The sequence below is a fragment of the Podarcis melisellensis genome, assembly GCF_964234715.1.
Source record: "Podarcis melisellensis genome assembly, chromosome: 14".
Taxonomy (NCBI): Eukaryota; Metazoa; Chordata; class Lepidosauria; order Squamata; family Lacertidae; genus Podarcis; species Podarcis melisellensis.
The window spans coordinates 32,989,062-33,003,883 of NC_138546.1; the positions used below are offsets into that span (position 1 = coordinate 32,989,062).

At 46.3% G+C, this 14,822-nt stretch overlaps 1 protein-coding gene across 5 annotated transcripts in view; it reads left to right on the forward strand.

Moving 5' to 3' along the window:
• AKAP13 (A-kinase anchoring protein 13) overlaps positions 1–14,822 on the forward strand; it is a 247,688-nt gene that overhangs the window by 126,463 nt on the left and 106,403 nt on the right. For all 5 annotated transcript variants that reach the window (XM_081888328.1, XM_081888330.1, XM_081888331.1 and 2 more), the window contains exon 9: positions 9,983–10,059. In XM_081888328.1, coding sequence (XP_081744454.1) covers positions 9,983–10,059 — 77 coding nt within the window. The remainder of the gene's footprint in view (positions 1–9,982; positions 10,060–14,822) is intronic.

Below are 14,822 nucleotides of genomic sequence, written 5' to 3' on the forward strand. Positions count from 1 at the left end.
GGGAACTTGTTGTGTGTGAAAGAGGGGATGAGGTTATCACTTCCTTCCTTCTCCCCCATCTTCCTTCCATTATTTTGTTTTCATGGATCCTTTCAGCAATTCCCCAGAATCTGCATTTCCATAATCCGTAGAGAATCTTATGTCTCCCTGGCTGTTCTCTCCTGTCCCTCCCTGCTGCTTGTTCTCTTTCCTGTAGTTGAAATTCAGATTGTAAGCCCCTTGAGGCAGAGACCTCACCCTGTCCTCATTTTTTTGCTTCTTTTAATTGCCATAAATGTGCACCTGTGCTGTTATATAAATAAGCCCAGGATAACAAACACTAAATGTTTTATTGTATTAAGAAAGGCTATGTATGGTTAAATAGTTAGCAACTGGGGCTTTATACCTTATGTTTTTTCTTCTAAGACAAGTGCCCAAGCTGATCCAAACTTCGCTTGTGCTAACTTTCTCTGCTAACTTGGAATTGGAGAGCCCAGAAGGGCTATGTGTGAAGCTTCTCCCTCATGTCAGCTGTTGAAGTTCTAAAAGTGTCCTTCCAGTCTGAGCCTGCCAGTTTCTAAATGTGGTACTTTTAGGTCACACACACACAGCACAGTGAGAGAAGGAGTCTTACTCCCCCGCCCCCCGCCCGCCACCACCCGGATCCCCTTTTTGCATTTCTGAAACCCTGGCCGAACACAATTATGCCCTTCCCAGCACATTTAAGAGCTGGATCTGGGATTCAAGCCTTTATTTCCGACTTGACAAAACAAAGGGTTGATGGATTTTGGCTGATGAGCAAACTTTGACAGGAGAGGACTTGACGGCATCAGGACAAACCGGTCGGGTGCCTTTATTAAAGCATTTTGCCTCTTCTGCAACAAGAGTTCATTGAACACTTTTTAGTTTCTTTTTAAAAAATAAAAACAAAAAAGGTTTAAAAAGTGAGAAAGAGAGGGACTTTTTCCAATCAGAGCTGAAATCCTAGAGGCGGAATCTTTAGCAACGCTTAATGATAGTTTTAATGCAGGCTTCTTGGGCCCCACCTGCTCAGACAGCTGTTAAAATGTAAACAGCTGATTCCTCCCCTCCCTCCCCCCTCCCTTTTTTGTGTGCGTATGTGTATGGTGTCTGGTGCTATTATGCTGTTTTGCCCTGAGGAATCACAGGTGTGGCAAGCAGCCCCATCCCATCTCAAGCAAAGGTTGATCTGCAACAAATTAGTGCCAGCAGACTTAATACAAAGTAGAACTGCAAATCGAAGTGCTGGTGTTTTTGCATGTGCATGAAATAAAAGCTTAAGCCTCCCCTCTTTCAAAAATAATAATAATCTGGTTGGCAAAGAGAGTAAAAGATTTGAGTAGTTTCTGGCTGCTGAAATGTCTTAGGGCCATGTGTACAGGTGGTGAAGAAAAAAAGAACTAGATGTGAAAGTGGAAAATCTAGCTGCCACCTCTGCTTGGCATGATTCAGCATTTAACAAGCTCCCATTTCATTTCAATTTTGTGCTGTATTTTTAGTTTGATGTTCCAATAGCATGGGAGTGGTTGCAAGGGAGACACTGGAGTGCTGGCTTCATGAGAGCTCCTCCTCCTCCTTCCAGACGTCAGCGGCTGCTTCCTAAAACCTCTTTCTCCACCTTTCCTTCTCGGAAACTTTTGATGGGAGCAGGGAATAATAGGAAAAGGTGAAGGGTGGAAGCCACACCGCCACATTTGCAACTTCAGCTAAAAAGAAAAGCGCCATGCCCAGTGATGGCTTCTAGATATAATTAAGGACAGCTCACCAGGTGGGCTGGCAAGTGGCTAATAATAGTGCTGCTGTATGTCTCGAAAGGTCTGGAGGACTCAGGAAAGCGAGGGGGTTTGTCTCCTTCGCAGGAAGCTTAAACAGAGAGAAAGGTATCAGTGCATCCAAAACAGCTTTGTTGGGGAGTGTTGTTGGCCAGAGAGTGTAGGAAGGTGCAAGCCAGCGGCTGAGAATGGAAGCCTATAATTAGAAGTACTTCCTGCTCTGCACCTGCTGTAAACTTGATGCTGGGACTGGAAGGGGTGGGTGGGGAGAGATGCTGTTTTTTGCCCAGGCACCGTTTGTTAAGTGCAGTTTGGCGTTGGCTCTTGGGCAGCTGAAGAGAACAAACAGAAACAGGATTAAGCTGTAGTTTTGCCTACCATGCCAGAGCACAGCAGAGGCAAGCGTTCCTCTCCTGTCAACACGAGCAGCCGCCATTTTCTCAGCCAAAAGGTAGGAGGGTGTTCACCGATAACAGAGCTGGGTCTGCTAAGTAGCTGTGGCTGTTGTTTTTTGCTTTGCTTTTTGGTAGTGCAACATTCCCTCAACCTGATGCCCTTCGGATGTTTTGGACCACAACCCCCCCAAAGCGGATGGAGGGCACCAGCTCAGGGCAGGACTGTTGCAGAGTGTCTCTGAAAAGCCTTGGACATACCTGTATTTGCTTATGCAAAGCAGGCACGGTTTCCAGGCAAACGAGCAGGGGGAAATTGACAAAGCAGAGGGTGGTTGTTTGTTTAGGCATCTTTGCCCAAGTGGCTCCTTCAGGGATGACTGGCAGAATCTGCAGAGTCGTTTTAAAAGTTGAGACCTGCCTCGTTTACCTTGATTTGTCTAACAGGTCACAATGGGATAATGGGACAAGGATTTTGAGATGAAGTCTGCCCCTGAGTACTCACCAATGCATGCTTTTCAAGAGAGTGCCCTTTTTAATGGCCACAAAACACAGGGCCTTTTATTGTGGTGGCCTCCCAGTTATGGAATACTGGCACTCATATTGCTGTCTCTGGTACCAGCTTAGCATAAATGTTTCCCCCTGAATTTTAAAGATCTGTAGTATGGTTGGTGGTTTTAATATATGTACTTGGTGATTGATTTTATTTCTGTGCTGAATCTAGTAGTTTATAGTGCTGTTTTGGGTGTGGGGTTTTATGCTGGCCTGCCTCTCTTAAGCTTACTTACTGTGGTTTTCTTGGCATTTGATTTTATGGCTTTTATTTTACACTCTCTTATTTGTTTGATGCAAATTTATTTTACGGGGCAATCCATACATATATAATAAGTAACAAAGATGTGCCACCTTGTCTATGACACAGCTGAGTGTAGCATGTAGTTTAATCACTGTAGGGTGACCCATCTTAATTAATAGACCCAGGTTAGGCCCCATCTGCTCTATATATTTACAGCTGTGTCGTACCGATTTACAGTGGTACCTTAGGTTACACATGCTTCAGGTTACATATGCTTCTGGTTACAGACTCTGCTAACCCAACACGGCTACCTATCTGTAACCAGAATAGTGCTTCAGGATGAGAACTTTGCTTCAGGATAAGAACTTTGCTTCAGGATGAGAACAGAAATTGTGCTCCGGCGGTGCGGCAGCAGCAGGAGGAGGCCCCATTAGCTAGAGTGGTGCTTCAGGTTAAGAACAGTTTCAGGTTAAGAACAGACCTCCAGAACGAATTAAGTACTTAACCCGAGGTACCACTGTAAACAGCAAGGCCTTCCCCCAAATAATTCTGGGAGCTGTAGTTTGTCATGGGAGCGGAGAATTGTTGGAAGACCTTATTCTCCTCACAGAACTCCAGTTCCCAGAGTTCCCTGGGAAAAGGGATTGTCTGTTAAACCACTCTGTGGATTGTAGCTTTGTCAAGGGAATAGGGTTCACAACACCCTTAAAAGTGGTATGATGCAGCTTTGAACGCACAGTGCCGACAGAAGGGCCTTAATGTGAAGCGGACCTTAATTTTGTGGCCAACTTGAGTATTTGAACCCAGGCAATAAAAGTCCTGACCACAAATAACGCTGCTTCAAATGTGTAGAGCAGATGGGGCCTTGCCATGTCCATTTGCTCCTGAGTGTGACTAACATTGGATGCAACCCAGTTTTGCCATGTTTCTGAAAACTTCCTTGTGCCTGTCTCATCTCTACAGCTTTGGAGTGTGTCCCTTATTTATTTATTCCCACTGTGCCCCTCTGCCTCCAGCGTGTGGCAAACAGGCTCCTTGGAGAAAGCATTGGCACCCTGGAAAGACAGCATCCATAGCCTTCATTTTACCCCTTCCGCCTTGCGTGTGTCCTCTGCCTCCTATTCCCCTGGCAGTCCCTTCTTGCTGATCCCTGGAGCACCTGCTGGTTCCTCCCTCCCGGCTTGTTGTTGCTTTTGTGAGAGGGAAGAGAAGGTGAGGTTACAGCACTTTTCTCCTGCTGCTTTATTGGCTGCAGAGGCAAAAGGTGCTCTCCTTCCCTTTTCTGTCGAGTCCAGCTGCATAATAATAATAATAATAATAATAATAATAATAATAATAATAGCCTTGCTGGATCAGACTAAAAGGCCACCTAGTTGACTTTGCTCCTTCCACGGCTGGAGGCACAAATGCTTCTGAACATCAGTTGCTGGAAACCTGAGGAGGGGAGAGTGCTCTTGCGCTCGGGTCTGGCTTTGCAGATTTCTCACAGGCATTTGGTCGTCCATTGTGAAAGCAGAATGCTGCGCTAGATGGACCCCTGGCCTGATCTAGCAGGCTCTTCTCCCGTTCTTCTGTTCTTGTCCTGTTTCTAACCATGAATGATGGTGATGTTGCTCCCACTGATGCTGCCCAGCCTTTCAAGAGAGCCCAGGTAGCTAACAACAAAATAGTACAATGTTAAAAATGAAATGTAAGCACAATGCGAATTGCAACAGACTAAATTATTACATGTGTACAAATTTGTACTTGCATATTAATTTAGTTGGATAGCATCAGTGGTGTCCAAACTCTTTTCCAAGAGGGCCAGATTTGATGAAGTGAAGGGCTGACCAAAGTTGCTAACATTTTTTTTAGGATTGAAGTAGTTGAGGTATTTTAAAGATTTTACCCCAGGACATAAACTGCCACAGGCCCCCAAAATGGACTTTGGCCATGCCTGGATTAGATGATACTTCCAACTCTGTAGTTCTATAAATTAAACATATACAAGGAGTTAGTAGAGGTGCATCTATGCAGGCATGGAAAGTAACTTCCCAGGGTTCTAGATGTTTATGTTACATAATTCGAATCTAGCATTAATTTTTTTGACATTGAATCATGCAAATATATGTGTTTATGTGTTTGTAAGCCACTTTGGGTCACTTTTGTGAGGAAAGTGACTAACAGCGCTTTTAAATAGTGATGTGCTGTTTTTACTATCTGTATTTTAATAGATCATTTTAAATAGTTTTAATTGTTTAATATTGTTTAACCACTTTTTAATTGCTATCTTTTATTATCTTTTATTTCCCCCGCTTGCTATATTTTATCTGTGTTGTTTTAATCTGTGTAAATCTCCTTGAGTCCTTGAGTGGTAATCTGTGTTTTACAATGGCTGCATTCATGGGCAGTTTATTCCATTTTCACTATGCTTCTCTGACTATTAATTTCCATGTTATACAATGGTGCCCCGCAAGACGAATGCCTCGCAAGACGAAAAACCCGCAAGACGAAAGGGTTTTTCGGTTTTTGCGACGCTTCGCTAGACGATTTTCCCTATGGGCTTGCATCGCAAGACGAAAGCCCATAGGGAAATCTCGGGGACCTTTTTTAAAATGCTGGCGGTGGGGAGCAAAGCCTTTTCCCCCCCTCCGGACTTCAGAAGAGGTCCAGGAAGGCCGGCGGGGGCGAAAGGCTTTGCTCCCCACCGCCAGCATTTTAAAAGCGGTCTGGGATAGCAGGGAAGCGCTTCCCGCTATCCCGGACGGCTTTTGAAGGCAGGCAGGGGGGGCAAAGACTTTTGCCCCCCGCCCGCCTTCGGAAGAGGTCCAGGACCTCTTCCCAAGGCGGGCGGGGGGCAAAAGTCTTTGCCCCCCCTGCCTGCCTAACCGGGGGCTTTTAAATCGCCCCGGGACTGTCCGGGGCGATTTAAAAGCCCCCGGACGGCTTTTGAAGCCTCCCCCCGCCGCCCGGCATCGGGGCAGGAACGCCTCCCCCCGCCGCCCGGCTTCGGGGCATTGTCCCGATGCCGGGCGGCGGGGCGAGAAAGCCTCCCCCCGCCGCCCGGCATCGGAACGATGTCCCGAAGCCGAGCGGCGGGGCGGGAAAGCCTCCCCCCCGCCGCCCGGCATCGGAACGATGTCCCGAAGCTGGGCGGCGGGGCGGGAAAGCCTCCCCCCCGCCGCCCGGCATCGGAACGATGTCCCGAAGCTGGGCGGCGGGGCGGGAAAGCCTCCCGCCGCCGCCCGGCATCGGGGCATCGTCCCGATGCCGGGCGGCAGGGCGGGAAAGCCTCCCCCCGCCGCCCGGCTTCGGGGCATCGTCACGATGCCGGGCGGCGGGGCAGGAACGCCTCCCCCCCGCCGCCCGGCATCGGGGCATCGTCCCGATGCCGGGCGGCAGGGCGGGAAAGCCTCCCCCCGCCGCCCGGCTTCGGGGCATCGTCCCGATGCCGGGCGGCGAGGCAGGAACGCCTCCCCCCGCCGCCCGGCTTCGGGGCATCGTCCCGATGCTGGGCGGCGGGGCGAGAAAGCCTCCCCCCGCCGCCCAGCATCGGAACGATGTCCCGAAGCCGGGCGGCGGGGCGGGAAAGCCTCCCCCCGCCGCCCGGCTTCGGAACGATGTCCCGAAGCCGGGCGGCGGGGCCGCGAAGCCTGGGCGCGCTGGCAACTCTCCGCAAGGAGCGCTCCCACTGCTTGCGGAGAGGTCCGCGAAGCCTGTCCTGGACCTCTTCTGAAGGCAGGCGGGGGGCAAAAGTCTTTGTCCCCCCTGCCTGCCTTCCCAGGGGCTTTTAAATCGCCCCGGACAGCGGAGAAGTCCTCTGCTGTCCCGGGCGATTTTAAAATGCCGCCCGCCAGAAGAGGTCGGGGAAGGCGGTTTCCATAGGAACGCATTAATTGATTTTCAATGCATTCCTATGGAAAACCGTGCATCGCAAGACGAAAAACTCGCAAGACGAAGAGACTTGCGGAACGAATTAATTTCGTCTTGCGAGGCACCACTGTATTTGAGTTTTCACACAATGTAAAAGTCTCTTCCAGAACCGAAGTGAAGGATCGTGGAACTGTAGTGGAATATAACACATCTTTAGCCTTCATTTCCATATTTGCAAATGAATTTTTTTTCTTGGAAGCAAACAACATGGAAATGAGCACTGATTCTGACCTATCTGTAGTTCCAGAAGTAGCTTATACTTCACGTGAAAGCTCAACTGCAATGCAGAGCATTAACAGCTAAGGAAGAGTTGTGAAAACTGAATAAACTGCAATGAGAATGCAGCCTGTGCTCCAAAGGCCTGTTGGAACAAAGAGGTTGCCATCTGACTGCATGCAATGTAGGGGGCAGTCAGATTTCAGTGGGGGGGGGGAGTCCCATAGCTGGGGTGCCACCACTTGTGGAAGGATAGGCCTCCAACCCCTTTGAAAGCCATTACAGCTGGTTGGCCTCAGCACATCTTGCAGCTGGCGATTACATAAATTGATTATGTACCAGGTGAATAACTACTGTATTTTTTGCACCATATAACACTCACTTTTTTCCTCCTAGAAAGTAAGGGGAAATGTCTGTGCGTGTTATGGAAGGAATGCCTACGGGTGGCATGCCTATAGATTTCCCTCCTCTAAAAACTACGTGCGTGTTATGGTCGGGTGCGTCTTATAGAGCGAAAAATACGGTAGTTCCTTCTGTCAGTCAAGCACTTCCTGCTGGGTGATTCTTTTTGGGTAACCCCCATTCTTCTCTTCCACCCTGTATTATATTGGGGTGGGGAGTGGGGAGGAGCAGACTGATTATAATAAATTCTCTCTCTTGAGTTCCCCATCTCTTCTCTCTTCTCTAAACTAAAGACACCTGTGTACCTTTGACTTTCCTCCATGGGTAGTGTGAGCCAGGCACCTTCCAGATGTTTGCTACACCACAGCGTCAATCATTCCTGACTATTGGCCATGGCGACTGAGGGCTCTTGGGAGCTGGAGTGCAACAACATCTGTAGTGGCCAAAGGTTGCCCTTGAGCCCCTGATCCCTTTCTCTAACCTTTTCCAACTCTCATTGGAGAGATGAAGTGGTGGGTTTTCTTTCCCCTTTTCTATCTTCAAGGTTCTGTTGCAGAATTTGCTGAAAGGTCCAAATCACCATGACTTTATAATACAGTTGTACCTTGGATTAAGAACAGCTTAGTTTATGAACAACTTGGATTAAGAACGCTGCAAACCCAGAAGTAGGTGTTTTGGTTTGTGAACTTTGCCTTGGAAGCAGAACATGTTCCGCTTCCTGTTGAGTGTGTTCCATGTGTAAATTGAGTCCCCCGCTGCTATGGAAAAGCACGCCTTGGTTTAAGAACGCTTTGGTTTAAGAACGGACTTCTGGAACGGATTAAGTTCATAAACCAAGGTACCACTGTGTGTGTTTGTGTGTCTGTATGTGTGTGTATAAAAATTTTGGTGGCCAAGGATGCCTGGAATGCTTGTTCTGAGCTGGAGCTGAACTTGTTCTCGCTTGCCAAGTCATAAGTTGCACTTCTTTTGAGTCTGTGGAGAAGTAACCGCTACGCTACAAAAACAAACATGAAATCCTCTTCTGGCAGCTCCTTTTGTTGTGTGAGAGGAGAGGGGCTTCGCAACCAAACATCAACAATGCAACATTATTTCTCTGGATCTTTCTACAACTGCTGCCAAGTTGTCAAAATGTTGAGCTGTGTTACCAGAAGTGCCTCCCTCACAAATTATGCCGGCGTTGGGGGGGATGCTGTTGCCTGATAAAACTCCTAGTCGTAGTAGTAGGGTACCTTTATGCAGGCTTGTAAGATGACTCCCCAGATCGCTAGATGTGTATGTTAAATAATTTGAATCCAGCATTAAAATTTTGACATTGCTAGGTCAGACCAAATTTTGATTTCTTTCCTCGCATTCGATCTCTTCAATCTGTCACTGTTCAAACAACCTGAAGGAACAGTTTCTGTATGTGTGTTCCTTCTTGAATGTCTATTAACACAGGGGTGAGGCACTTTGGGCCCTGGGGCGCCAAATGTGGCCCTCCAGCCCTTGAAACTCTCCCCAAGTCACAGCCCTCGCTGGCCCTGCATCAAATCTTATATGTTTTTTTGCAGGCTGAAATGTGCCCTTCGATTCTGAAAGGGCTTCTTGCTTGTCTGGATGGGAGGAGACAGAGATGATGATGATGATGATGATAATAATAATAATTTATTATATCCTGCCCATCTGGCTGGGTTTTCCAAGCCACTCTGGGCGGCTTCCAACAGAACACTAAAATACCATAACCTATTAAACAGAGAGGGTGTTTGAATATGTGAACATTAGTTGCTCTGCCCACACTTCCTCCTGACCCTGCCCACCACTGATGTGTGACAAGTGGAAGTTTGTCTGGGAGGGAATGCAGCCTGAAGAAGGCACCCAACCCCAGTATTAGAGGATGGTCCCATCACTTGTTGCTAAGCCAGCTCTGCAAAGTTGCTAGCCCAGCAGGCCAGTACAATGTGGGTCATAGTTGCAGCCAGAAAAAGTTCTCATCAAATGTACAAAAACACCCCAGGTTCATGCCTCTAAGCTGTTGTCACATGAGCGCACAAAACTGCCTTATGCTGAGTCAGACCATTGGTCCAGCTAGCCTTGTGTTCCCTACTCTGTTTGGGAGATGTCTTTCTCATCAGATTCCACCCCATCCTTTGAAACTGGAGATGGCAGTGATTGAACCTGGGGCATTCGGCACATGAAGCAAGTGTGCTCTACCAATGAGCTGTTTGTTGCCTGCTCTCCAAATTCACATCCCGGTATTATCTTTGTCCTGAAGCTTCTCAGCACACTGTGCTGTCTTTTTCGAGTTACTGAAAAATCAAGCTGTTTTTAAGAAATGACATAAAACAAACCAGCTGTGTGGAAAGCAGATGGGGTGGGGGGAGTTGGTGGGAAGAGCTTGCTGAGTTACTGAGAATGCATTTGGGTGAGCAAAGTTGTATCAGCAGTACTGGTGGTGCGAGAAGGGAAGTTTGTCGAAAAGCCCCATGACTGTTCTCCTTCTGTCACTGCAGAGGCTGTACAGATGAAGACCGAAGAAGAGGTGGGTTTCTTGAGGGATCTCGCTGAGAGCTCGGCTTCCGAAGGAATGGTGAGTTTTGTGTATATCCCCTTTTCAATCATGTCTGAAAGTAAATCTCTGTGTCCTAAATGGCCATTTTCCTTCTCTCCCTTCCTCTTGTTACGAGGAAGCCGACCTCGAGTTTTCTTCTCTCCCTTTTGTAGAAAGCACCATTGTTTCTGAAGTTGATGTTTTGTTTCTGGGAGATCTTTTGGTCTCATGGTGGAAGGAATATAGTTTGGGCCAGTTGGTTTGCTGTTGTGATCTGTCTCTCTTCCCCCACCCATCTGCCCGCCCGCCTGCTGTCTTGGGTGACCACAAGCACCCTCTGTGCACAATAATTCCCAGATTCTCTGCTTTCTTAGAAAAGGAGAAAATAATAAGTTTCTAGCATTTGTAGAACCTGAGATATGAAGCAAAATGTACAGGCACTAAATCTCATTTTTGTGTGTGATACATTAGCCTTCTCAGTCTCCCTCTCTGGATAAATTCCTGCGGATTATGCCCAGTCAGTTTGCGGGTTGATCTTTCCTGTCCTGCTCCAAGAATGGAGTTGTCATTGCATGCCTGCTTGCCTTGGGGTGATTCATTGACATATGCTAGATGAAAGAAACTGCCCTGGTCCAGAGTAGCTTGGAAAGCTAGACTGACAGTCAAGGGATGACTGTTCTGGTCTTTTCTGAACAGGCTTCCTTGGTTTTTGGTCCTCCTCCTCCACTGAGTTGTCTTGTGTATGCCAGTGACCAGCAACTAACAGCTGAATCTGCCCCCTTTTCCTTCCATATATCACTTGATTCAGAGGATGCACTTTTATTCTCTAGTCAGCTCTTTGCTCGGTGAAAAATAGCTTATTTACAACCTGCCCTCTTGCATTAAAGTGAACCGAGTCTTTTCTTGCACACCACACATGTAAAGCACATTCTCTCTCTCTCCTCACCCCCAAATATTGGGATCTGTAGTTTGTTAAGGGTACATAGACTTGTAGCTCCACCTCAGGTATCAGACTTTTTGAAATGTGTTAAATAAATGGGGTTTCCTGTCTAAGCATTGATTGAACACAGAGCTGTTTAGTGTCAACTTGAATTGCTGCATCACATACCTGGGACTAGTGAGTTGCATGTATGGGGCATATGTGTTGCCTGCATAAGGAGGCTGTGCTCTTTATGCTAAGTTCCCACCCCAACCTCCTGAAACCACATTCAATGCTTGCAAAGTGACAAGGAGAGCTCAGTTCTGTTTCAGTAAATTCTTTGGACTCTTTATGCCGGTGTGCTTTTATCTGAAGACCTGGTGTGAGCAACTTGGGATAACTTGGCGTCCCTTGGAGGAATCGCAGTCCCAACAAAGCATAAGATCTCATTCTGTAAGGTTACTTGCTTTAGAAAAACAGCTTGCAAAATTTACCAGCTGTCGCCGTTGTCTTGTGTGTGGTTCTGCTGTAGTGATAGACTTTGGTTTTGTCATCTTAGTTTGGTATACAGCATCTGTCCAATTCTGTCAATGCCAGCAAACAGTTGCTGCAACTATGTAAAGATTGGCTTTCTTGTGATATTTAAGCCTACTTTTGAAGCTGTTCTTGTGCAGTGGTGGTTTTCAGATTGACTGATCCACAGTGGATCTCTGTACATGTTGCAGAGCATTCTGGGGTGAGTTCTAAGTCTCATACTCTATTCATATGTGCACAGTTTGGGAATGTTGGGCTGCTTTGAAAGTGATCCACAGTGTGTGTACCTGCAACAACCTTTGCTTACCTGGTTGCCCTGTCTGCAGACCAACCATGAACTGTGGACTATGCTTACAGCTCTGGAGCAAGAGAAGCCACAAAGCCTGTGTTTGGATGACATGCTATGCCTAACCATGGCTTATATGCTATCAGTAGGGACCTGTAGCAGCTGCAGTCTTCTCTCTGGAAACCTGCATATTCACACTAAACTGTGGTTAGAGTCAGAGTCCGATATAGCAGGGATGTCCAACAAGTCGATTGCGATCTACTGGTCAATCACGGGGGTGGTCCGTGGTAGATCACGATTGATCGCGAGATCCTCCCCCCAAAAAAATCTCAACAATTTTGAGTCCCTTAAAAGAGCTCAACAACTTTGGCTCCCTAAAAAAAAAAAGCTCAACTTTAGTCAATCCAAAATGGGCAGATCACCGCCAGTTGTTTTTTTTTATAGTGGGAGTAGATCACAGTCTCTTGTAAATTGGGACATTCCTGCTGTATAGCATTTCAGAGTACTCAAAGCCTTCTGCATATATTATATTGCTCTAATCCTGTGCAAGTTAGGTTATTAGTATCTACACGTTGAAAATTGTGGGGTAGGGGAAGGAAAGGAAAGGCTTGCATAGAATCATAGAGTTGGTAGGGGCTATGAGATTCATCTAGTCCAACCCCCTGCAATGTAGAATCTTTTGCCCGACGTGGGGCTCGAACACACAACCCTAAGATCAAGAGTCTCATGCTCTTCTAACTATGTAGACCTGTTGAAACTATTGAACTTAAAATTGTTGTGTGTCTATTTACCTCTGAGTAGGCATAGTATTGGATACAACCCAGAGACAGGAGCGGAGATTCAGGCCACCCGTTGACTTTGTGGCTGTGGTGAAATTCAAACCAGGATCTTGCTGACGCATAGCTTTATCTCCTAGGCACTTGCTTTAGGTTGGTCATCCAGCTAATCAGCTTTCTTTTTCCCCAATGGGATGCATAGACTTTGTTGAAATAACTGCTGTGGCAAGAGGGAGAGCAGCCTGGTCCTATCTATCAGCTAGAGAAGGAAAGCTTCTCTTGCCCAGAAGAACATTCAGCTCCCAACTTCCAGATGAAAGGCAGCACACTCTGACCTGCTTCCTCTGCCTCCCAGGAAAAACATCATGGCAAAGGGGAGCCCAACCTGGTTCCATCCATCAGGCAGAGAAGAAAAAAACTTTCTGTTCTCCTTTGCAGGAAAGAATAACTAACAGGAGATTTTAAAACAAAGAACTAGGGTCTGTACTTACGCAAGCATATCCCACCCACGAGGTGGGGTGAAGCTGCCCCAATGGGTGTCAGAAGCCCCCAAGCCAGTGCCCCCAAGGGTGCCCTTCTGCCCCCCACCAGCAGACAAGCTGGTGCCAATTTATAGCGAGATCTCATGGGATTTTACAGAGAGTGCAAGATTTCTGCGCCAGTGGAGTTGGAGTAGGTGGCACGGGGGCACCGCCAGGGTGAAATGAGATGTGCCACCCCTGCACTTATGTTTTTCCTCTTCCCTCCCATTCCCATTTCCTTTTGTGTTGTGTCTTTTATATTGCAAGCCTGAAGGAAAGGATAGTTTCATTACTGATGGGGAGCTGCTGCTTTTCTTTTCTTTTTTTTCCAGCTGGAGAGCAAGGTTAAAACATTTTAAATAAATAATAAGTGAGCTGGGCCACCAGAAAGTTAAAAGGTGCTGCTGCTGACTTGCTCTACACATCTTATTATAGATAATTTCTGTGACTAATCCTTGGGCGTTTCCTTTGCGCAGAAAGGCCATCTGTCAAAGAGAGCGCCACAAGAATACACCCTGTATTTTGTTTCATGTTCCGTCTTAAGAGCAAACCTGCCTCTTATTAGAGGACACTTGGTGCCTTTTACAAGTTGGCATCAAAATACCCTCTTCTCTCTCTCTCTCTCTCTCTCTCTCTCTCTCTCTCTCTCTCTCTCTTTTTGCTGCAGTTGAAAAGGGATAAAGCAGCAACCCCTTTGAGAACAAGTGTCATCATTATGCGATACAAGTTGGAGCTTCTATTTTGCTCTTCTCTTTTGTTCCCCTGCAGGGGGAAAATGAGCTTGAACCAATCATTTATTTCTTTGTTTGTTTGTCTGCCTGCCTCCCTCTCTTCCCCATCTCCAGAATCTGGCTGTTCTGGTATAGGATTGGGAGTGCCAAGGCAAATGGAAAGTTTGCGGCTGGATTGGTGACCACAGTTTCCTGTTGCTAAGTTTGATGGAATATATATATATATATTTAAGAAAAGCCAACAGCACTGTATTAACACCGCTTAAAATCTTCAGAACTCTGTGGGTTTTTTTGTGTTTTTTTTTAATAGATATTTATTGGAGTTTTTAGAAAAGAAATACAATAATAATAAACAGTGTTGCTTTGTTTTTACAAAATTTCATAACATCCTTAGACTTCCTCACGTCTCCCGCTCCCACTTGCATCGTTAATAAATTTTTGTCAAGCAAATTATCATCTTATTTCCAAATTTATAACCACTTATTTAAATACAATAAAAAAATTCTCCTATAAATTTTGTTTCTCTTAATCTCTCTTATCATCAAATTCTGATCTATTTTAGTGATGGCCAATTATTTATAACCAAGCATCCTTCTTAACATTCCACTAAATCACAATGTTTTTGTAGATAAATCTTGAATTTCTTCCAATCTTCTTCAATCCTTTCTTCTCCCAGGTCTCGGATTCTGCCAGTCATCTCTGCCAATTGCATATAGTCCATCAGTTGCATCTGCCATTCTTCCAGTGTGGGTAGATCTTGAGTTTTCCAGTTCTTAGCGAGTAGTATCCTTGCTGCTGTTGTTGCATACATGAAAAATGTTCTATCTTTCTTTAACACCTTCTGGTCGACAATGCCCAGAAGAAAGGCCTCTGGTTTCTTGGTGAAGGTATACTTAAATACCTTTTTCAACTCATTATATATCATTTCCCAGAAGGCTTTCACTTTAGGGCAGGTCCACCAGAGGTGAAAGAATGTTCCTTCATTTTCTTTACATTTCCAACATTTATTATCAGACAAATGGTATATTTTAGCAA